Source organism: Lutjanus erythropterus, chromosome 10 (genome assembly GCF_056507025.1).
Source record: "Lutjanus erythropterus isolate fLutEry1 chromosome 10, fLutEry1.hap2, whole genome shotgun sequence".
Classification (NCBI taxonomy): Eukaryota; Metazoa; Chordata; class Actinopteri; order Lutjaniformes; family Lutjanidae; genus Lutjanus; species Lutjanus erythropterus.
Window position 1 is genome coordinate 3,544,104 of NC_139326.1, and position 25,213 is coordinate 3,569,316.

At 40.0% G+C, this 25,213-nt stretch overlaps 1 protein-coding gene across 1 annotated transcript in view; it reads left to right on the plus strand.

The window, feature by feature from the left end:
- LOC146319831 (transmembrane protein 132C) overlaps positions 1–25,213 on the plus strand; it is a 223,857-nt gene that overhangs the window by 19,146 nt on the left and 179,498 nt on the right. The window contains exon 2 of the mRNA XM_084727899.1: positions 22,839–23,727. Within this exon, the coding sequence (XP_084584025.1) occupies positions 22,839–23,727 (889 nt within the window). The remainder of the gene's footprint in view (positions 1–22,838; positions 23,728–25,213) is intronic.

A 25,213-nucleotide genomic window follows, 5' to 3' on the forward strand; every position in this document is an offset into this window, starting at 1 on the left:
AAAAATATTACAGTTTTATTTAAATTGGTATTAAAATTGTATAAGAATGTTAATGCAACACTGAATGCTGTCTGTCCCTCCTGCTCAGAATTAGAATTAGGATTAGTTATATCATAATAATGTTTATTCGCCATGCTTGAACCTCGACTTTATGGCTGACGGTGATGGTTGGCCGGTTTCTCGGTAGGTTTGTCACTGTGTCCCAGATGGACATTTTATTCATGTTCCCAGAAGATGAATCCTAATGACTCATGTGATCCCTCTGAGTGAAATGTCTCTACAACTCTGGATGGACATGTACAGAAACTCATGTTTCCCTGAGGATAATTTGACCTCAGTTTTCATTCAGACGCCATCATTTTTTAAAATTTGGTTTACGACTAAGTATGTAAAATTTTAACCCAGTCTCTTTAATCTCCATAAAACACAACTTTACACTATGAGATAGTGTGCAGTACGTACGTGTAAATCAAATTTTGCGTCTGGGTGTCTGTGGAGAGCAGATCCATAGTCAGGTGACCATTGTCATGGTAACAAAAATAATCACTTGGTTGATGTTGTGAAATGGTCTCAGTTAAGCTGGTATTAAAGTGGTATTTTACTTCGTCTGTTGGGGTCCGTGTGACATGAATTTCATCATCAAAGGGTGTACATGAAGGCACCGTGGACACACTCATGTCAGGGCTGAACAATAAGGCTTAACTAGTTGCCTGGGGGCAAATAAAATGCCATGTTGGACACATAACTGTGTCCGACTGGGCAAGTGATTAAAAAAAAAATATCAATGATCTGAATGATCTGAAAATTGATTAATTGTTTAATTTGTCCTGACATTGACCTTTGTTGCTTTTCATTCTTTATTATTATATTAGACAGAATATTTTTGGTTTTTACTAAAATAAATGAACTAATAAATAAAACAAATTGTACAGGGGGAAGTAAAAAATGACTTCAGACAAGTGGGTCAGACATCAACTCACCTGGACCAATTTAAAAAACAAAACAAAACATAAACATGCTAAAGTAGCATGGTTAGCATGGCTGGCACTGGTATTGTTAGCATGTTACTTTATAGCTCGAAGCACCATCGTGCCAAAGAACCAAAGCCTCGCAGAGCTGCTATTGTGTCTTCGTACTCAGTCTTATTAATTAGCATTTTTCTACAAAGTGTCATAGAAATACACTGCAATACAAGACAAACAAAAGGCCTAAAGAGAACTCATGGAACAATGTGATAAACAGTAATAGCTTTGTTGGTTTACTTACCGACGTACCTGCGGGTGCATGTGAGCATATAGGGGGTTATAAGTTCAGACATGTAGGCTGGAGGCAGATAATTGACTGTGTCGAAGGTGATGAGTAAAACGTTAGAACTGACCTGAAATGTATTGGCAGGCAGTGGAGGGAGGCTGATGTGTCTGCATTCATTAAAAGACCAGCAGCGTTTGTCTACAGCAGCGATGATATAGACAGTGAAGAATATGGATTTGAATAATGTTTCTGGCATTTTGTCAGAATTTATGTCATATTGCATTTTGTATCCTTTAAGTAGCAAGATTTGAAAACAATATTAAGATTTGATTTGAATGTTTTTTGGCTCTGAAATCGATTTGGCAGAGTGATGCATGGAGGTATAACAGAGGCCTTGATATGTTTCGCTCAGAGGACGCGCAAACTAGCCTGAGATAAGTGCAAACAAGCAGTTGGCAAGTGGTTCTCTGCCCTGCTGGGCTGCATTTGATCACTAATGCTGCCTTGTTCCGTGCTGTTTCTCGTGCATTCTCAGAGAACCTCTCAGAGATTGTTGTGTGAAGGCCCGTAATTAGATGTTCTGGGACTATGGCAACCGCTGAAATTCAGACTGATGTAATCTGTGCTCCGTCCTTAATTGCACATTTTGCCATGTGTAGGATGACTAATTTAGCTCAGAAGAGTGAAGAAAGTGGAAGCTTCTTTTCACTTTCCAAAAAAAATCAGACCATCTATGGCATTTCTTTGTCAGGCTCTGGCACAGATTGAGCCCCCGTCCTTTTGTCCTCAGACTCAACAAGTGCCCCCTTGGCTGATGTTGATTATATTAGACTATTATTGTTATTACTCTTATTACTCTTGTTATTCCTGTTGTTTTTTGATTAATATAATGAGGGACGGCTACATAAGTATCTCCTCGCAATTTCCATTTGTCATTAAACTTGCCAGCACCGGGTGGAGTGACTCAACTGGGTGAAACTGGGAAACTGATATGTGCAGTGTTGTTTTAAAAGAGCCATATGTAACAGTTGTGCATCCAAAAATGAGTAAAGCAGCCCAAATAGCGAGCTGGAGCCATAGACGGTATATTTAAATAGGTTGAAATCCTAATTAATATATTATCTGTGGTTGAAGCGAGTTGTTTCTCCCTGCTCCCTTCTCCCCAGAGTTGAGGAAGCTCTGGCAGGCTGCAGGAGTGCAAGACAAGCGTATCATTGTTATCTGACAATAACAAGCGAGGACAAGTGCTTTGTAAGTTGATCAGCTGTTTATAACTGTCAGTTGTCTGTCAATGTAAAATTAAGCACGTTATCCTGAAAACAAAAGCCGACTGCTCTGGGCGTTATAAATGGGGTCATTAAGAATGGCAGTTTCACATCATCAGGGTAGGAATGGAGAATTCGTGCAGAGCAAACGCTGACCTTGGAATAAACTCTGAGTTTAAATCAGCTCAGTTTGAGAGTACATGTGACACCATCAAACACAGTCCCGGCAAGACTACAAGTCTTTTCTGGGAGTCGATCTTTTAACTGCTCTGGAGTTAAAACTGAACTCTTAAAATAACAATCCCCTGTGGAGTAAAACACAACTCTCACCTCAAGTTAATTTTAATGCCAACTCTTTCATTGTGAAAACACTCAACAATTAAAAGTATGATTCATTTAACACTTGAAGAGCTGATATTTCAAAACAAAACGTTTTTAGGAGAAAATTACTGCAAAAAACTTCATATTGTGACTCCAAATGTCTTACTTTTAAATCTATACAGTGTCTTCAAAACTCCATCCTGGACAGATACTTAATTGTTTGACACATTGTAGTCAGTGGAAATGGCAAAAAATAAGTAAATAGGAAAAAGAAAGAAAAATCTGGATATTTTGACAGAACTATAAAATTTGGTTGATGTCCACCAAACTGGCAAAATGATGATGTCCACAGTGAAGCTTTGCAGTGGACAGTGATATTGTTGTTATATTTCTGTTACACACTTTAGCAATAAAAATTAAACAAAAGATAGTAGATTTTGCACCTAAATTAAAAACTTGCTGCCACTGGGCTACAGAATTATTATACAAAAAAAAAAAATCATCATTTTTGTACTGTCTGGCTTACTCTTTATTCATCATTTCTAAGGTGCTAATGCCTCTTACTCGCAACACTTTTATTGAACTTTTAGTAACAAGATTTTACTCTTCAAAAGGAAAATCTACATTTTAAATTAACAATTTACCGTGCTTTTAAATCATGATGGTACGATGGTAGACGGCTCAGTGATGGACGACTGTCAGGCGTCGCGTTGGACGGCCCGACCCAATTTGAGAATTAAAATTGCACTTTTAGTGGCCTTGTGAAGTCCAAATGAAGACTTACTGGTGTGGCAACGAAACTGTAAAGATGAACACAGAAATATTACACCACCAAGGAGTGTCTCTGAAGACGAGCTGTATTCTAAATGAGAGGATAAACTCCAAAAATCTTTAAGACCTTTTGTCCAGCTCCAGATTGTTCAGGTCTAGAGATTACCCCTTTTTTGCTGTCCAAAATTTCTGTGCACGTCCCGGTATAGTCTGTCTGGAACTAACACAAGTGTATATTGCTCCGACAGAGGATGTGAATTTTATCGCACACAAGGCGCTACCCTGCATTCTTGAAGTAAGCATGACCGCTGTAACAATATCCATGACAGGGGACGGCAGTGAGGAGAAAGAGCAGCATGATAAGGGTAAAGGAGCTATAAAACAACGAAGCATGTCAGGTGTTGCACTTATCTGGTCTTTTCAGAGCCGGGGTGGTTCATCCAAAGAAATATTCAGGGTCTGACCCGCGTGTCGGCATGGCGACTTTCACCCGAATGAGAAAAATGTTTAGGAATGTGTTGTGTGAGCTGACCAGCAGAGAGAGAGGTGGTCTGACAGCAGCCTCCTGCGAATGAAGACAGATGAGAAGTGAAGAATCTCTCTGTGTTCCTGTGATATGGCACAGTAAACAAGAGGCCACCTCTGAGACAAACACCGAGAGACAAAAAAAAAAACCAAAAACATATTCAACACATTATATTAAGTGCAGATCCTCTCACGCAAAAGTACATAAAACCTGAGAGCGGGGAAGAATTCTATCAATTATTTGATAAGGGATCTGGAGTCGCACACAATTTCACACAGAGGGAACTGCGAAGTGAACTTGTGATTTATTTTTGGTGGTTCTCCTCATGTTGTGAGAAATAGACCTCTGCTGGAGCAACTGGACAGCAGCGATACAGAGAGCAGCAGGACCTCTAGAGTTTAATCATATTAATAGTGATGGTATGATCGAACCTGTGCAGCCATGTTTTTACACACTCTGCTTAGAGACGCCACCTTTAGCTTTGACTACGACATGCTTTCACCATGGCAGCGTTTTGATGAGCTTATTCAATGTCATAACATTTATTTCTGTCCAGAGTTGCAGTAATTTTTCACCAAGATCTTGTATTGATGATGGGAGAGTTGATCGCTGTGTAAAGTCTTCTCCAGCACATCCACATCACTTTCACTATTAAACACAGCCGTGAGTTCTACTGTTGATTCTTTATGATTTGATTTCACCAAACGTTTAAATGATCTCTGATCACGATCATTCGAGATTTCTTCCTTGAAGATGATGGTTCACCTCTATCCTTCCAGGTTTTAATAATGTGTTGGACAGTTCTTAACCCAGTCTGCTCACTGCATCAGTTAGGGTTCAATAACTTGTTACCAGCTGAAACATATTAATCACTGCAGTAATTATCCAATGGAAGGATCTGACCTGTTTGATTAGTTAAATCCAGGCAGTGACTCTTTTTTTTGGCCAGGTATATTTAAAGTGTATACTTAAAGTCTACCTCAAAATCCAAATGCATATTTTTCCTTTGCCTGAGATATCTGTCATCTTTCAAACATAATGAAGGTAGATGGCAAAAAAAACCTTGTAAAACTCGACTGCAGTGTCTCTTTCTAGAAATCATGACCAGTTGACTCAAGATAATCCACGGTGATTCGGTTGGTGGGTGTAGTTCGGTAGAAAGAAAATAGTCCCTATGTGAAACTGCTGATAATCTTGTGGAACAAGGTCATGATTTCTGGAAAGTGACATTGCTGCTGAGTTTCTCAAATGCATTTTTTGGCACCTTGAGCACCACGAGCCGAGTGTCATCTATTTCCTTAATACTGGAGAGAAGGCAGACATCTTTACAGCTGATCTCTCCAAAACTTGGCAAAATAAATGGCACTACAGGGAGGTGTTAAAATGTGTATTCCTGATCTTGGGGAGAACTGTGCTTTTAGAACACTAATTCCATTGACTATAGAGACCATCCTAACCTGCTCTGTGGCTGCTGTCCATTTAATCCCATTTATTTAACCGGCTAATTTGAACCCTGGGGATTGAAACCACTAACAAACGTGTCCAGCCTTTGTGGTTTAAACTGTGGTGTTATTTGAGCAACATGGACCAATGACAGGATTTATTGATAATTGGACATGGATGTGTGACTTTACCTTGAAAAGTAATCCAGACATATTCACCGGCTGCATGACGATCTCTTGACTGCAGCTCTGACTATAATAATTCTTCATTAGCTCAGCTGTGGTTCAGACCAGCAGAGAAAATAAATCAAGCCTTGTAAGCTCAGTAAAGTGAAGGAAGACGTGCTGTCAGCCACCTGAAAGAGGCTTGTTTAGTTTTTCCCTCACAGGTTTTACAGTTTGTGGCGCTGCTGACAAAAAAATGACAAGTCACCAGAGTTATCCAATGAGAGAGCGACCTGTCAGTCCATGTGATTTCATGCTCGGTTTGTTTGTGAATAAAGCAGTGTGATCCCCAAATGCACTGAACTGAAATACTGAATTCTTTGGTCTGGGGAATGGAAACCAAATTACAGCAAAGCGAACAGCCAGAAAGCTGCTGCATGTTATAATAATTTGTTCTTGGAGGTTCTGCTCATGTTGTTGGATCTTTTAGTAATAATTTTAATAAGATTTCACAGCCTCGTCTTGTCTTGTGCACGATAAGTGCAATGATTTTTGTCAACACTGTTAACATGATGTTTTTAAAGCACAGTTTTCTTCAGTGCATCACCTTATTTATGAAGCAGCTGTGTCAAAGTTAAACAGTTTGTAATATTTTACACCTGGTAGCACGTCTGAGCAACTCCACTGGAGCAGTATGAAGTTGATGAGGAACAGCTCCACTTAATTTTCAGAGCGATGTCAGAGCTTGTGGAGGATATGTGGTGACGTCCCTGAAGACCAGAGATCATTATTATCATCGGTAATACTGCTACACATCACATTACTTATTTTTGAAGTTTTAATTAAATGTTTCTCAGGGGAGGTTGCCACCACCTGCAAGACGAGGGTCATGTGACTGACACTGAATTTTTTAGGCTGTGCAAAGTAGCTCTCATTGCAGTGTTCTGAACCACACTAGCAGTGGGTTTTTACAGGTTTATTTTATATATTTTTATATCACAATGAATAGATTTTAGTTGGAATTTATTTTTTTTAAAAAGGAGTTCTTTGTCTCAGTATCACTGAGCTCTTTATTACCTATTTTTAGTTACACTCAGGAGTGGAAGTAACTAATTACAAAGACTCAAAGTACTGTAATTAAGCAGTTTCTTGGGTCATCTGCATTTTAGTAGTCAATATGGCTACTAAAACAGACCAAAACATACAAACTAGACTCATTGCTGCTTGTTTTGTCTGGCAGAGCCTTTTGTCAAATCAGGAAACCTAGACTTAAAATGACAAAAAAATCCCAGAAAAATTTAAAAATGAGAAGAAAAGAAAAGTTTTATATGTTATGAATTATTGATGATTAATTGATTGTTAGTGTTTTCAACTTTCGGTTAAAGAAAGTTCACAAAGTTTGCAAACCTAGTTTGGAGAGGTGACCACTGAGCAGGAGGAGGACAGGATGTTCTTCATTATTTCTAAACATCACTCATCACGTCAGGAATATGATTTACTATATTGGCCTTTTAGATTTTTTTCCCAGTATTATTGATCGTATAGTGACTTAACTGTTGTGAACATAACCATTATTCCTCTAATTATTCTCAGCTATAAAATATTCAGTTCTGATTATGTTCTGAATTTATTCTTTTTTTAAAACAAATATGTATTATTTTTAAAAAAGTAATTATTTAGTAATGAGAGTATCATTTGGTACGACAAGAGAAACAATTTTGTTTGTAAAATCATTGTGGTGCTGCAGAGATGTGCTGAACTACACATCAGATTTTACAGACTTAAGAAAACATCTTTGTAGGGCTGCAACTATTGATTATTCAGTCAGTCATTTTTATGATTAATTGATCAGTTGTTTGGTCCATAAAATGTCAGAAAATGTTGATCAGTGTTTTCCAGAGTCCAAGATGACAACTTCAAATGTCTCATTTTGTCCCCAGTCAAAGTATTCAGTTTATTGTTAGACTAGGGTAAAGAAACCAGAAAATATTCACATTTGAGGAGCTGAAATCACAGAATTTGGGCAATTTTCTTTGAAGAAAAGGAGCTAAACTGAGTAATCCATTTTCAAAATAGTTGCCAAGTCATTTAAGAGTTGATAGCTAATCGATTTGGTGACCAATCATTGCAGTCCTACATTGTTTGGTGCAGATCACTGCAAAAATCAGACCATTTATATGTTTTTCAATGAAAATGAGAATAATGAGGGATATAATGTTAATAACACATGTTAGCTAATACAAACTGGGATGGCACAAGGTAAGCCAGGTGTAATGGCCAGCAGGGTTAATTAAATCTGTCTAGACCACCTTACTTTACCTTTTCTGTTTCACAGTGAGAGCTTAAAGCTTCATAATACTGGCTGCCTGCTCGCTGCTTTACTTTTCACAGGCGTTCAGTCCAACATTAGTTAGGCAGCAGAAACTGTGGTGCTTTAGCTTGGCCTGTGGAGGATTACCTCAAACAGTGAGTGTTTTTTTTTCTGCCTGCTGAGCAGCTCCGCGTCCAAGAAATGTTTGTAGAACAAAAATTATAATTAGCTTCTGTTTCCTTACCTGTTTTTTCAACACATTAAAAAAAAGCCAGCGTCTGAGCAGCAGCTCAAGAGGAATCGTCTGGTCTTCCAGGGTTCCCACAGGCTAGTTTTCAGGGCTGTGGAGTGAGTTCCTGTCAATCACTGACAGAAAAGTTGAACTCGGCAGTTGGACAGAAAGGCTGTGAAAACAAAATGTGCCCTGCCGCTCTGCAAGTTGGAAATATTTCTTTAAAACTAAAAGATTGTGTCAGTGGTGTGTGAAAGCACACTGCTTTTCCTTCTGATCTAGTCTGAAATAGAAACATTTCTCTGCCCTTGCTTTAATAGCTTTTTTTTTTTTTCTCCCCCGGCCCAAAATAGATCTACTTGTTCATGGAGTTAGTTCCCACTCTGACAGGTTTTAGGTTAAACTGCAGATTTAAAGCCGGTCCATCTGGAGCCACAATAAAAGCTCTTTTCACAAGGGAACGGGGCCGTGTGGGGTGAACGAACACTTCTATCGAGGGACAGAGAACGTCATATTTTCATATTTCCAAGGATTAAAAAAATTCTTATATTACTGACCTCGCTATATGAATTGGTGCACACACAACCCACTGAGGAATGAAACACTACACACCTGGTGTCTTCCAAAAAACAAAAGACCCTACATGTAGAGGCTAAAGAAGGCGGCGTTGTCTATTAATCCCTAGTTCTGCGGTGCTCAAGTCATGTCAGCTGGCAAAAAAGGGGCGTGGCAGTGAGTGGCCTTTAAGAGAAAGTTGCAGAACCTTTAAATGGATGACCATAACATAGGCCTGGAGGATACAGCTGAAAAACTCATCACAATAGTGAAGTTTCGTATCAGTCAATATCAATAATTATTAATCATATAAGTTGTGACTGACAACATGTTGTGTAGTTTGCTGTTTTTTTTGCTGGGCAATATAAATGAAATCACATATCATGATATTTTTAACCAAATACGATGATATAATGATATAAATATTGCAACAAAATTGTAGGTGTGAGACTATTGGTGCTTTCACAAAATATTAACACTTGGGTTCAAGCTTTTTTTTTTATTTTTCCTCGCTTATTTTCCTCAATTAATAGCTGATAAAATGTCAGAAACTTTAAGTCTTTCCCAAAGTTGAATGAATGTGATTTATGAAGAGACAATAAAAAAAAAGTTTGCTGATGAAATAATGCAGACCTTTATTTTACTAAAATATGAAATAAAATGTGGGGTGGGGTGCGTGAACATTTGTTTTCATCTTCAGAAAATGTTTGAGACTCACTGATCTGAACGGTCGTCTGTATTGATCCCCTGCAGCGCTGAGGCCACACATCCCATCATTATCAGTTTTATGAAGTCCTTTAACCAGTGATTCAAACAAAAACATTTTGATTTCCTTTCTTTACAATTAATATATTCATAACACATCGGAATACAAAACGAAATGACATGAAAAATTTTAATGCATGTCTTTCATTTTTCAGTGGAACATTTTTCAGTGCCAATAAAACATTTTGCAAAAGTGTTTCGAAGCCAATGTTTCCTTCCTACAGTTTGGGTTTTGTTTCCAGTGCCAAATTTAATTAGCGTATTTAAGTATTTATCATAAAAATGTTGCTGCAGTCCGCTAATGATTTTGTTATTTTCCCTCTTTAAAAGTCACCAGAACGCAGGAAAGAACGTCTCCCGAAGTCCCTGTTTTTGAGGTCTCAAAGTTGGCAAGCAGTGGTTTTTAAATGGCATTTATGCTGAAACAGTTTCAGATCCTGGTTTAGATTAAAACTTTCATTGGACAACAACCACAACTCTGTATTTAAAACCACAGACGGAACAAGCAACTATTTAAAGGCACATAGAGGCCAAATAATTTTCTAATATTTTGGGCTGCCTATGCAACATTGCACTGTGTTTTGTCCACTGGAAGGGCACTTTAGAGGACATTTTATCATGTTTTGTCCAATAGAAGGGGACCTTAGGGGACATTCTATTACATTTTATCTACCATAGGGGCATCTATGAAGTAACATGAGGACACCAGGGAGGGTTATCGCCCCCCCTTCAACCCTCCATGAGTCCACCAGTTGTGGCAAGTTCTCCATTCCTCTTGTGCACTGCATTATTGGACAATAACGCCTACAACACCACAGTAACAAATCAAGCAAAACTGGTGTGTGTACTGACATGTTTGACTTGCATTAAATATTTACAGCTCAGAATTAGAAAGTTCTGTCACAGCTGATATTATTTGGCTACCCACTGTCAAATCTCAGATGATGGAGCTTCACACGAGCACTTATACCAAAGACCGCAGATGGTTCAAAGAGATCCTTTGTTTGATGTGGACCCATGTGGATACAAACCAAAAGCAAAATTTTGTCTGTATTTGTATGAATGTAAGCGCTCGCAATCTTTGTTTATTAGCCACAAACAACCAACAGCTGTTCTTCCTTTAGCATGACAGTTCGGCCGTAGCTGCAATAACACAGAGAAAATATGTTTGTGTATCTGTTTGACTGACAGCTGAGACAGACGGATCCTATAACTCTTCAATAGTTTTCCAAGTTTCGCAGCATTTCCTCCACCTTCTGCTGCCTTCTCTCTGCAAGTGCACAGAGTTTCATTCATTTTCAGCAGACAAATCTACATCTCTCTCCATTCACATCTTTTTATTGACGCTGAATGCACTTGTACCGCCTCCAAATTTTGCTCAGCAATTTATCTGAATGCACCATTCAGGTTCCAATGAAGACATCCACATTAAGCATTTATCAAGTAATAGTGCTGAATGGTATTATCCAATCAAGGTCAATTATCAGCACGAGCATCGTCAATTCATTAGCAGTGAACCTGAGGTCTGGTGCAGATGAGAAGGCTCAGAAAAAGCCTACACTGGATTCATAAACACTGCGTAGCCATTGAATTTACAGGGATTCAGTCTTGTCAGGAGAGCTCCAGGCTGAATTTATCATCCTATATGTGGGTGACCTTGGGGAGAGGTTTACCAGTAGATTTGGGGAGGGAGCCGAGTTGGATAAGGAGGCACTTAAGCATGCAGAGACACTGTGCTACAGAACTCTTTCATTTACAAGTTCTGTTTTTCACACCTTGCTATAAATAAAGGGATTTGGGGGGAAAATCTTCCCTCTGTACCGACTATATAAACTGATTTAATTAACTTTTACGTATTTTACGGCTATCATCCCCTGGTTCCTCAGCAAACCCTTTACAGCTTCACAAATTTGGCTTTAACAAACTAACATTTTCTTTCTTTATTTATTTTCAGTTGACCGTAGTTGAACTTTGCAGTTGTGTTCACTGCTTTGTAAAAGTTTTTATTGATGTGCCTTGACCCTAAGAGGAGGAGAAACATGTTATGGCTTGATTCAGACCCACTTTCATTATCAGAGGCCGCCACTCGTTCCTCACACTCATCAGAGAGGCACAGTACTTCATTTTCAAGCTGCCAAATCACAGACAGGCGTCACCGTCCATAATCAGCCTGCTTTGCTTGTGTTGATTTTTTTGCTCAGTTATGTTTTCTTTGGTGCTGTGATTTGGTGCAGTGTTAATATGATTTTTTGGTGACCACACTGTGATAGGATTGAAGAACAAAGTGAAGTAAATTACAGTAACAGATCTGAGTTTCTGTTATTCTGTGTTGTCATGTAATCCTCCCCTATAATCCAGTCTGCTGTGATAATTTCTAAGATAACTGAGCTCTTATCAGTAGGTGACCAATTAGGGCTTTTCCATTTTCCTCGCCAAGTCGAACCGCACTGTATTGATTTGCATTTCCATCACCAGTTACAACATGCAGAACTTGAGTTCTGAGTTCGCCCCACATGGACCACCTCTGAGCGAGGCCAGAGGAGGGCTGCACAGCCAATAGAAATTGCAATAAAATCCGAATATGGCCAAGTGCAATGTCCAAATTGTTTCTGAAAAGGAAAAATATGTGAGAAAACAGTATTCTGATGAGGTGCTGTAGTGCTGCAGTGATGACCTGACCTAAAAATCTTGTTCTCCAGATGAAAGAAAGCATGTTTGTTTGGTTCTGACCTCAATAAATATCACATCATCACAATTTAATAGTTTATTTTCAAGTGAACATGAAAATTTTAATGCAAAACTGATCCTTTCCACTGGTCGAATTGTATATTGTGATTACAATTTCAGTCAGAATAATTGCAGCACACCTTTTTTTTTTTTTTTACAAAATCGTGTAGCCCTTAGATCAAAGTGCTCCCAATCTGCCTCCAAGCAGGTTGCGGAAACGTCTTGGTGACCGTGGCCGACACATGACGACCCCCATTCTCCCCCTCAGACGATTGTGTCTCGCAAGACTCCACTCACGTCTGTGCAGGAAAGCAGAGAGGAACGTGTTTTTAAAAGAGCCTCTGTGTTCAGCTCTTGGTACTTTGGTAGCTTCTAGCTGAATCTCTGTGGTTTGAAATTCAGTTTCTGACCTGAGGTTTTGTTTGTACTTTCAGGTATCTGCTTTATTTTACTGTTTCATGTTCACTTCATGTGCTGGATAAGAGTCGTGTTAAGTTACCGTTTATTTTCTTTATTTATCTCCGGTTGTTGGCTGACAGTGGCTAGTTGGGACATTTTAACATGACCCAGTCCTCCTCTAAAATCTTATTTGCTATGTAATAATAATTTTTTAACCTAACACTGGGTGGCTAGTGCGTCCTGGAAAGATTTGTGTCCACTTGTTCCTTCGTCCAAACAGAGCTCTCTCACTATTAAACGTCCCTGTGCACTCACAAAGAGGCCGACTGACTCTGCCCCGCGAATGCCTCTGTATTTAGCCTGATTTACGATATCGTTTTGCAATAAAGGCCAGTGTGAGGGGAAGAGATTCATTAAGGAGCCCAGTTTATGTTTTAGAGAAGTCCGGAGGGGCCGTGGGAATACTGATTGGCACACAGATATGTGCTTGTCTCATCCTTCCAACCTGAGCCAAAAGCTCTCAGTCCTTTTCCCCTCGAGCCATGTGCACTGGATGGTACAAAGGCGGCGTTGTTCTCTGCTTGCAGGATGCCCAGGGTTCTTCTTGCCACTCAGTCTGCAGTCTCCTGCTGTGATAACACCGTTGCAGACATATCAGGCCTCCTCGCAGCACCTGGAGGCCCTTCTCAGCATCCTTTAATGACATCCCCGCTGACCCTCCCAGCCACTAACAGCGGCGCCTATTTAGGTTCGTCTTTTCCATCCACGGCTTTACCAAATAGGCCAGCGGCACGTCGCTGCAGTGTTTACTCTTCATCGGTCGATACTCTTTAATCCCCGAGATGATGCTTTCTCTCATGAACTCAAAATAGCTCTTCCTCCTCCCCAGTGAAGCCACAGGCCCATTACTCTTTATTAGCTCTTAGCGTCTTAAATGTGGCCATCCATTAGAGGCGAGGGAACAAACATCCCCAGCAGGTCCCTCAGCAGCCTGCCAGCAAACACACACACACACACACACACACACACACACACAAACACACACGTATTCTAATTTAAACTGACCTGTAATCAAGAACAATTATTGTGCATTGAATTCAGCTCATCTGAAGGATAAAGAAGAGTCACCTGTGTAACATGTTTCCAAACTTTGTGTTGTGGTTCTATCTCTCTCCGCCACAACTCTTACTTATCAGCTAGGCGGAGTCCACAGACCTCTATCTGCCTGAATGATTTCTTTTCTATGGAGGCTGGCATGAAGTAATACCATACTGTGTCATGTATTGATTCTTCCTCCAGTCCCTCTTTCTTGAATTTCTTGGTGGCTCAAAAGCATAAATCATCCGCAAATGATCCTTGAAGGAAATATTGTAATTATTATTCTTGACGCATGGTCACAAATTCAATAGCCCTTATTAATTGAACATGGTGAGAAATATGATGTGGGTAATTCAATGGGACTAGAGAGCTTTCTCTCATCCCTCATGTTTAAGACGCTTCTGTTTGGCATTCATAGCAAAGCTCAGAATGATTCAGGGTCGGGATGAGGGTCAAAGGGAGTGTAATTGTAAACCTCGACAAAGAGCGTTCTCTCTGTCAGCTCTGCAATATGATTAGCTGTTTTCTGTTCTTAGTGAACCACATTTAGACTGCTAATGTCAGAAAACCCTTTTGTATGGGATCCTTGTGTAGAGATTATTATCTCTGTCAGGCCTAATGTGTGTGTGCGCATGAGTGTGTGTCACCTGGAGTTTGTCCGCAGCTAATCTTGCATATTACCAGACCGATGATGCCAGATTTTTTGTGCACATTTATGACTGCACTGTGACAAAAACACAGTTTTAACTTAAAAAACCTGGTATCTGAGCTGCCTTCAAATTTTAACTTGATAATAAGTTGTAAGCTGTAGATCTGTGTCTGGAGTAATATTGAATACTGTACAGTATAAAAACAGTATATGTAATTGTAATGTAATATGTAATATGTAATTGAATATTTAATGTTTAATTAAGTTAAATGTTTGGTGATTACATCAGAATATTTGGGTTACCTGGCAGACATCTGAACTGAAAACTGGATCTGTGAAGAGAATCCAGGTATCACAGTAACAGCCTCCTTTCCTCGAACACTTTGGTCCTTGTTGCTCACCATCTACTTTTACTTCTGCCTATTGAGCTTTCTGTCCTTGTTCCTCACTTCTTGTCTGTCTTGACGTGTGTGTGATGAAGCAGAAAGACAAGCAACCGACCGGCCGGCAGCCAGGCAGCCACCCAGGCAGCCATTCACTCCTGTGTCCACCCATATTATTACAGCCAGGAGTGGGCCGCAGGAACATGGCCTCTCCCTCCCTGGTGTCCTCCATTGTGGCTGTTCATTTACTCAGCCTCTGCGAGTGTGAAGGCTGCTCCTCGCTCCGCCAGTCCTATTCCAGCTCTACATATCCTAGTGCGGAGCCCCGGTGATGGGGATGAGTGAGCCTGCATGAGGCTGGGTATAGGAGGGGTGCTGCTTGGCTAGTTAACACTCATGTGGGACCTGCACACCTCTACACAGCCGTGTCTGACAGAAAAATGGCTGGCTGCTAACCTCACAACCTGGAAAGCTTAAATTGATACCTGAACTGAGGCTTGGGTTGCATGTGCGTGGAATAAGTGAAAACCAAACTAATTAAAACTGAAGCTTTGGTCAGGATATTAAAGTATATATTGTACACTGCATTAGAGACTGGACTACACAGAAAATAGACCAGCGTGCACAGAGATGGCAAATCCATTTCTTCTATGAGATCTTGAGATAGTCTCCCACTGAGCTGTGTTATGGCCAGAACTGAAGTCTGTGAGGCTGTTTACACCTGGCATTAAAAGTGTCTCCACACTCTGTGTGCAGAAACACAGCTACATCATTTATGTTTGCAAAGACCAAACACATTGTTGTTTTTTTCAACAGTAGATGCCGACACGCCGGGTGCCTCATGCAAGAACTTGTACAAACAGATTTGTTCTTAAGTGGTGTGTTCAAGTGACTGAATTTCCATATATTTTTAATTTTCTTTCAGATACAAACACAATTTTCAAGGTCCAGGCTTGCTGTAGTCATGTGCAGTCAGTCTGCTGTTTTCCAAACCAAAGTTTTTCACTAGTGATTGAATATTTCATTAGTTTGAAGACATTTTGAGTTTGAAAAATATATTACACTTCATAATTGTGTTGACGTTACCCCGTTTCACTGCATTTCAAGTTATAATATAATTGTAAATTTACACATAAAGCCTTTCATCGTTAATTTAATTATGTATTATTACCTACTCTAAAGTGAATTGGCCGTATATCTTCACATGCAGGTGTGTGAAGTCGCTGTCCAGGCGAACATCCTCACTTATTCTGTCCTCTGTCTCCATGATGGAAACGTTCCTCGACCCCCGTCCTCTCGCTGCAGTCATCACTTTTTTTTTTCTTTGAAGCCATGTTCATATTGCGACATTTCTTCTTTATTTCAGTGACAGTCCAACCCTCGACATGGCATGAACAGCACTCGTTTGTCCTGTTTCTTTGTTTTGCCAAACATTTAATTCCACTGCTGACGCTGTTAAAATGACAGATTTTCCTTTTTTGGATTTCTGAAAGCAGGAAGACTTGTTCTTACTCTTTATTGCCATTTTCATAAATTAACACCTCCTGACATTTAGGGCAGGAAGTGCAGCCTTATATGGTGTTATCTGAAGCTACGAGCGTTTGCTGACTCTGATGTGACATGTTCGCATGAGCCCTTTGTCAGAAAAAAGTAAGAGAAATTTAAGATAAGAATGTGAAAAAATGCTTGCATGAGGCAATGTTTTTTGCACAAAGAAAAAAATAAATCATGTATGACATTTGTCAGATTTAAAAGAAGTCCCAAATAATTACACAAAGTTTACAAAAAGTTTCACCTCACATAACAACTCATAATATTTTGAGTTCATGATAATGTTAGGTAAAAATTTCATGGAGGCGCTGGAGGAATAAGGATTGGCACCATCATATGGGAAGTGTAGATACCTGTACAAAATTTCATGACAATCCATCTCATAGTTGTTGAGACATTTTATTCTGGGCCAGCGTGATGGACTGATTGACTGACACCGCCATCCATTAAAGCGACACCACCAGCCTGTCTAAAAATGACATAACTACTCGTGTGCAGACACACAGGGCTTTAACGGTGCACATTCACCTGCTGTAACGTTTAATGAAGCGCCCGTCCTCCGTGTTTGTTGGATGCTGTAATCACCGAGGCCTCATCAGTGAGAGGTCCTGACAGCTGCTCCGTGAGGAAAACACAGCCTCAACCACAGAGAGACGGAGGAGAAAAATCTCTTTTTTATTAAAAATGGGAAATGAAGAGATTCAAACATTTGAATTAGTCTGGCTCAGCATAATGCTGGCTCTGCTCTTATAATTTAATGCCACACAATAGGGAGATTTAATTATACATGATGTGGATCATAAAGTGTGTGCTGAAATAGACATTTTTCTCAGTTGAATTATCATTATTTTTCTTTTGCCTTTGCATTTCTCTGCCAGCTGCCCCACACTTTATATTAAAGAAATATGAATAGCAAATTTAGTATCTTTTAACATTCCTTATTAAAACTACAACAGTACATTTGCGGTTAGTGCCACGACGTGTCTGTTGCAATCACAGTTGACTGACTGATCACACACAGCTCATACAGTGACAATTATCTGGAGTTTTTATAAAGGTTAACTTCTGAGTTGTTTCTAAATCTGATATGCCGGTGGCTACTAATCAAAACTAATAAAAATTGTTTGATCAGTGACTACCAATGTTGGGCTAGTTGTGTGTTTCCCTTTGATCACTTCATGGTCCGTCCCCCTCAGTCCTCATCAGGCACAGCTGTAGCCACTTATTCTAATGTGTGTTTGCAGCAGCTCCCTCAATACTGTAATAATGACAACACAAAAAACACAAAAACACCCCACAGGAGAACAAGGCGGATAACCACAGGTTCCTTTTAACTTTCTAATACATTTTTGTGTTGTTATATTTGAGCAAATCATCCGTCAACAGGAAAATGAAAGAGCTCCAGCTGGCTCGCAGCGAGGCCCGTGAGCGTGATGCGCCGCTCGGCTGGCTAACTAGTGACCCCCACATTTTTTTTCCCCAAGAGAGCGAAGTCAGGACCTGCTTTACTCTGACTCTAATAACAGGGTCCAACATTCAGGACCCGGGGCCAATAGAAGGTATGACAGTCATCAACTACTGGACTCTCTAACATCGCAACATCGTGATTTAAAAGTCATACTGACCACTTCTATGCTCACATTTCCTTCACTTGTTCTTCATACTTGTGAGTTACATGCTTCTTGGACCAATCAGTGGTCTGCAGCGTTGGCTAGCTTACCTTACACAAGCAGCAGTTCTTACTCGTTTCTTCCTGGCTGATAAAAAGACCAGGAGTCGCTGATAAAACACTTCAGGTATTTTTGTGCTGGTGACGACAAACCTAGTGCAAATTGTGACTTTCATGTCTTTTAAATTGAAAAACGTGTGTAATTTGTGAGACAATTCAAACTGGAACAGAACATTATTTGTCTCTCACTGTTGACTACTGTTCATACTTTTTTTTGGAGCAAGGTCCACTGTAGGACGGTGGAACGGGACTTAGACTCTTGGGTAAAAAAAGCCATATTGTGGTTATTGTGACTGAAATTGTGATTGCAGTATGCGGTATCATTTAGTGGGAATTATCATTTTTGCATTAGAATATTAATGTTTACTGAAAAATGCATATTGAAATCATGATACTGTGATATTTTAAGGGTCTGTGTCAAACAAACATACTTTCTGTCACTGGAAAAAGAAGATTTTTAATTCACAGCATCTTTAAAACACATTTTTCCTTTGTTCTGGTTCTGCAATTTGTATATTGCACTTGAAATTTCAATTATATTTTAATAATAATAATAATAATAATGATAATTGTGCAGCCCTATTATACTTTATCTGGCCCAGTGGATTCTATCACCAGAGTGAATTCTGTAAAGTTTTGAATTGTAATATGCAACACTTGCATGCATCACTGGTTCCACCTGAAAAGTTTTGTCAGTATGACTCAAATATCTGGCTGCATCGTGTCCGGTCTCTGTTGCGGAGCAGGGAAATTCCTCGTGGGTTGAAAGGTGATGACAGTTGTCAGGGCCACAGCTGGAGAGGGGCCACAAAAGAATGATTTTATTAAACAGGAGTGCCCACAGCAATATCCTCTCAGGGGGTCCAGGTATATGAGCTGAAAAACAAAGAACTACTGGAGTTTGAGAGCTGGGTTTGTACCGTGTTTTTCAATTTCTCCTCTTTGGAACAAAGGAGGCTGTGATTCCTCTTGAAATAGCTTTGTATGATTTATTAATTCCAATCCATAACACGGGCTTGCTGATTCTGATTATGTTGGATGTGGGTTTGTAGATTTCCAGGCTTTATTTGGCTCCAGATAGGATTATTTTCCAGTTTATAAATTCAGTGTCAGATTTCAGGCACTGGTTCTAAACAAGGTTTGCATTCTTATGCTGATGCAAGGTGAACTGGCTCTACAGTATGCAGGGGCATGAACACACTGAAATACTGTGAAAAGAATATCTGAATATAACCAGGATTACAGCTCCCTAATTCAAATGTCTTAATTAGACACAAAGCATTTATTAAAGACATTTTAAGGTTTAAATTATATCACAGATTCTTGAGAATTGGTACAAATCATGTCCTATCAAAAAACTTTTGAAGACTTATTTACTACCAACATTATTTCCAACATTCATTCTTTAATGATTTCTCCATGTGAAATTTATGTAATTTATGAAACATTTTGACTTGCTTTAATTTTTCTAAACTTGTTCTGTGCCAAATAACACCGTCATCACAGACAAAAATTCTCATCTTCAGACAATTAAAATTTTACAAAAACATGATTTAATCTGGTATTGAAAGGTTTATCTACACCTTAATGACCCCTGTCTCACTTCCTGGTTTAAAAAAAAAAAGAGGCGGGCATCCTGCTGAAGCACTGGTAAGCTTTATATTTTTTGACTAATTCATTGAATAATGTTGCTGTCAGATGTGTCTCAACCTTAACATCAGGTAGTTTGGTCCATTACGAAGTTTAATAGCGAAGAGTTTCATCTTTAAAAATGTATATTTCAGCATAATTGAAGAGTAAAAATCAGAACCCTGTGAGTGATATCTAAGCCAACTCAGCGTCCGTTTAAAACCTTGTGTTTCATTGATTCTGAGTGTCCATAAGTAATTATTAAAGGGTCTGTATGTTCTAGTTTGGTGCAGACATACCGAGATCCTAATTTGTATTGGATATTCCATTTTCCCTTTCATTTCCTTCTTTCCACTAGAATAGCTGCTCATTTTATTAAGAGACGACTGCGCTTTTAGATTTTGTTTGTACACAAGATGTGCCTCATTGCTTTTTCTTTCTTTCTTTCTTTTTTTTTTTAAAAATAGAATTCAAATAAGTCCTTTCATACACTATGGTGCGCACACTAGTTTGACAAAACCCCGTCTGTCTTGAACAAGGTCTTTGTTATTCAGAAGCTCCTCTACTTGCTTTTGTGTTGTAAACAGAGACTCAGAACAGAGCAGAGTAATTTTGTCTGGATCTTGTTTTCCTCTTCTAGTTTGCTGGTATTAAAAATGTTCAGGGCAGCCATGCATACATCTAACAAACCATCCAACCTTTAAGAATTTCATTATGGTGGATCTATTAGTCCATGTAGATTTTGCACTAAAATGTAATTGTTATATTCCTTTTTACTTTTTATATTAATCGGAGTCATCCTGTCAGAGTTTATTTCACAGTAATGACCTGCTGTACATTATCCCTTGCTTAGAAAATAATGTTTTATTTCTGTGATTCAGTGGTGCCCATCAGTCTGTGCCCTGCAGGCTCTCTCTGTCCCCCTCTCTCTCTCAAACACATCGACACAAACCAAACAAAGTTTCATGGTGTCACTGTCCTGCAGACGTCAAAGCCGGGTACACGAAATAAAACAACGAGGACACATCGAGTCGTGTTCCTACAAAAGTTGACTCAGATTTTACTTTCCCTCTGCACGCCTCTGCTGCTGTCTTTTTTTTTTTCTGCATCCGCCTCCCGCTGTAATGTCGCCCTGTGAAAGTGCAGTTGAGACAAGAGACACAGAGAGACAGAGAGTGGACGCAGCAGTGACATGCGGCGTGTCTGCACAGTTCAGGCTGTTTGTCGGTGAATAAACGCTACAACTCCTCAAGATTCATGTCATCCTCATGTGTTTTGAATGTTGCCAGAGGGGTTTATCCCTGAAGCAGCAACAACTGCGACACAGGCTCACTCGAGGCGGGTTGACCTTTACGGTGGTCCCGGCCATTCTCATTTTTTGCATCAAATTATGGAAAGTAGTATTGATAAGAGTATCGACAAGTATCAATATAGGTATTGATAAAACCCTAACGATACCCATCCCTACTTATACACTTTTTTTCATGATTTATTAATGAGGGACGAGCAGTGATCCATGCATACAGTCTTATATTTTCCATCTCGTGTGTAAGGGCTTAAGTGTGAGCACATTTTAATCCTTCGTGTGAGCTGTGAAGACAATAAATCAGAGAAATGTGCCCAGTCCTGCGCAGACAGCGTTTTTTCTTTCACTTTACTTGAGACATTAGAGCTCAGACATGAGTGAGAGAAACATTATTACCCAGAGACCAGAGGACGACTCTGTTCCTCACTGTTTTGTCTTGCTGGACTATCAAGCTTTTCATTTGTCAGCAGTGTAATGCCACGTATACAACACTGCCTCTCGCCAACAAAACAATACAAAGCTGCTGCTTGTTCAGGAAAAATACAAATTGTCTGATAATCATCAAATTGTCTGATAATCAAATCTGTGGTGCTCTGTGTTCCCTGCTGTAAAGACAAGGTCTGCAGCCGACTGTTTACTCAGAGGGAGTCCGCCGATGCTTTAAATAGGACCGGTGCTGCACCCGGGCAGAAGGTTGGAGCCCGTCTGCACCCGTGTATCCCTCAGTGGGACGGCGGCTCCGAGGTCAAGAGGAGCACCATGAATCACAAATCCCTGTCTGATTTGTAAACTGTCTGGACTTTGATTTACAGGCCTGATCAGAGGAAAGAAATCCTCTGGCAGCTAGCGTGGAGACAGGAGTTTGCCGAGGGAGTGTAATCACACAGCAGATTGCTCTTGAGAAGAAGGTCAAAGCCCACTCTTATTGTGATTAAAACCTACTCTTTATGTCGGCTGTGCTGCTCCTCAACCACTGGGGCCGTTGGGTGATAACAGGAGTCTGTACCGTGAACTCATTCTCTAAGATCACAGAGACAAACATCGTAGGATCATGATTATGTGTTTTGTTGATTTGATAAGCAGCCACACCAGTCACAGAGCATGTAGCACTATTATTATCTAATCACCTGATCATGATTGTTTGAGCTGACCATAATCATTTTTGCATAGTTGTTAACTTTGTTTCCATTTTACCTGGATAAAAATGACTGGAGGAAACAGAAATCTCATATTTCCATCACTATTTCCGTGTCGTTTTCCTCTGTTTGATGTTTTACTTGCACTTTTTTAATCATCTTGTCGTGTCTCCTTCTTCTGCTCTGGTTTACCTGCACCTGAGCGGAGAATTAAACGTTATGGTTAAAAAAAGCAGTCATATTGTTATTATTTCAACTCAAATTGTGATATGTGAAATGATTAGTGGGAATTATCATTTTTGCATCATGATTTTCATTTTCACTGACAAAAAACCCTATTAAAATCATGTAATATGAGTTTTATTCTAAAATGATTATAAAACATGTTTTATTATATCTGAACAAGCAGATTGTAGGACAGGGCATCTCTGCAGCGTTGCAGTACTTCATTATAATGCTGTTTGTCACATATTTTATTATAGTTTGGTTCTGCAGTTTGGATATTGCACAGGTTTCCTTAAATATAAAAATATGCAGGTCAATAAGTTCATTTTGGCAGAGGAATGTTGTAAACTGTCCTCTTGTGGTGATCTCACTCTGACTCAGCTCTTCTCTTCTGTCTTTCAGTAGCCGACTGTCGAGTTTTGGAGGGTTTGCAGAGATACTCCTCCATCCCCACCTACCTGCCTGTCAACTACCAGGTGCTCAACGCTGACCTGGCGTTCTTCCTGAAGGAGGCCAACCAGGACTTCATGAGGAACTCCAGCCTGATGTCTCGGACTGAGCCCTTCTTCATCTACCAGGCCAGGAGTTTGCCCTCGGTGAACGCTAGCTACGGGCCTCTGTCTTTAGAGCAGCCTGTCCCTTTAGAGCTCCTGCAGAGCCCGGGGACATTCCCCGCCTCCTCTGTTTTCACCTTCAACTGGAAGGTTCAGACATTCATTATGAACACCAGGATTCACCTGGCCAAGCCCCGAGTCCAGGTGCTGTTTTACATCGCAGGCAGGGACTGGGACGACTACAGCGCCATCGACAAGCTGCCCTGTGTGCACATGTTCGCCTTCCACGAGACCCAGGAGGTGCGCGGCTCCTGCCAGCTCAAGGGGGAGCTGGGGCTGTGCGTGGCGGAGCTGGAGCCTTTACCCAGCTGGTTCAGCCCGCCCAGCGTGGTGCCGGGACGCCAGAGGAACCTGGAGGTGTCCGAGGGCACGCCGGTGGAGCTCTACTACATGCTGCAGTCCACAGAGGCCGGGGAGTGCCACTCAGAGGAGGCCAGGAAGGACAACTTCATCCGCTCCAGCCAGGAGGGGCTGTTTGGTTCATACACCTCCACGCCACTGAGGAGGATCGGCGGTGTGAGGCTGTACCAGAACCCCGCTCCGCCACCGCTTGCTGAACACCGCCTGGATAATAACTTTATGGTCATGGTGCCGGCCACACCCATGAGACAGAGGGAGACGGTCTCTGCTTTTATCACAGTGTCGGCCTACTCTCCCGTGGAGATGTTCACTCTCAGGTACGGACTCTTTTCTTTTCTTTTTCTCCTCTGTGAAGTTTCTGCTGCAGACTTTTCTCTGTCTATCTCACACTCTGGATTTCTGCAGCCCGGTTCTGTTGACGCATTTTCTTTTATTCCTCCTCAAAGATTGAGACAGTATCCACACTAAAGTTTTTTATACGTCCACACTGAAATGTGGATGAATATTCTCTTCATCCTCCTCTTCCTGATAGCAAACATTAAAATCCACAGACACTGATGGTTACTGTTTGTCGTCTCAGCAGGTTAAACCTCTGTTTTAATTAGGGAATTACAACTACAAGTCATTTTTTTGGTACTTATTCTTTCATGAGTATTTTTTTCAAGTCTGTAATTTTACTTAGTGTTGAATTAGTGGCGGGAATCTCTCGGCACCTCGCAATTCGATTTTTTAAAATCAAGTGTGTTTGTAACGGTCCATAATTACTTTAGATAGACTCGACTTGCATTGTGTGGCTCTTATGCAGGTCTCTTCTTCCTTCAACTTCACAGAAGCCAAAGTATTTTCCCACCTGTCCATCACTGTTTACGTTGTAATTTTTGCATATGTGTGAACAAATCTCACCAAAACTACATTTTTTTTTAGCCAGTAAGTCTCCTGTTGCAAATAGTCCAATGAAAACCATGTTGCCATTAAACATCATCACTTAATGTTACTTAAAAAGTAATGAATAATAAGATTATGCTTGAGAAGAATCCAGTAGTTTTACTTGTAGTTGTGTAATATTTCACTGCAGTCAGTGTCTATAAACCAACTCCTGCATTTTCTGTTGTCTTTTATTCCTCCTCCAGTTTTTAGACAGTATTCACACTAACATTCTTTATATGTCCATGCTAAAAGGTGGCTGAATATCTTCTTCATTCTCCTCTTTTTGTTAGCAAACACTAAAATCCACAGACTGTGGCGACTGCTTTTCTTCTCAGCAGGTTAAACCTCAGTTCTGTCTCCTCCTGCTCTCCATGATCGCTCACATTGTGTTTCATTATAACCAGAATCTAAGGCTGGAAATAATGCCTTACAACTGCAAGTCATTAATTCTGGTGCTTGTACTTATATGACTATTTTTTTAAGTTTGTAATTTTACTCATACTTGGCTTAGGGCTGGGAATCTCTTCAGTCTCCTCACAGTTTGCAATTCACTCATGATTCACGATTTTTTAATCCTTTGTAGTTAATCTGTTGACTATTTTTTCAATGGATCGATTTCTTGTTTGGCCTATAAAATGTCAGGAAATGGTGGAAAATGTAGATCTAAAAATTCAAGGTTTAGTCCTCAAATGTCTTGTTTTGCCCACAACAGCACAAAGATATTTAGTTTACTGTCAGAGAGGAGTAAAGAAACCAGAAAATATTCACATTGAAGAAGCTGGAATCAGAGAAATCTGACTTTCTTTCTTAAAAAAAAAGTAACTCAAACCAATAAATCAATGATCAGAATAGTTGGCGATTAATTTAACAAGCAAT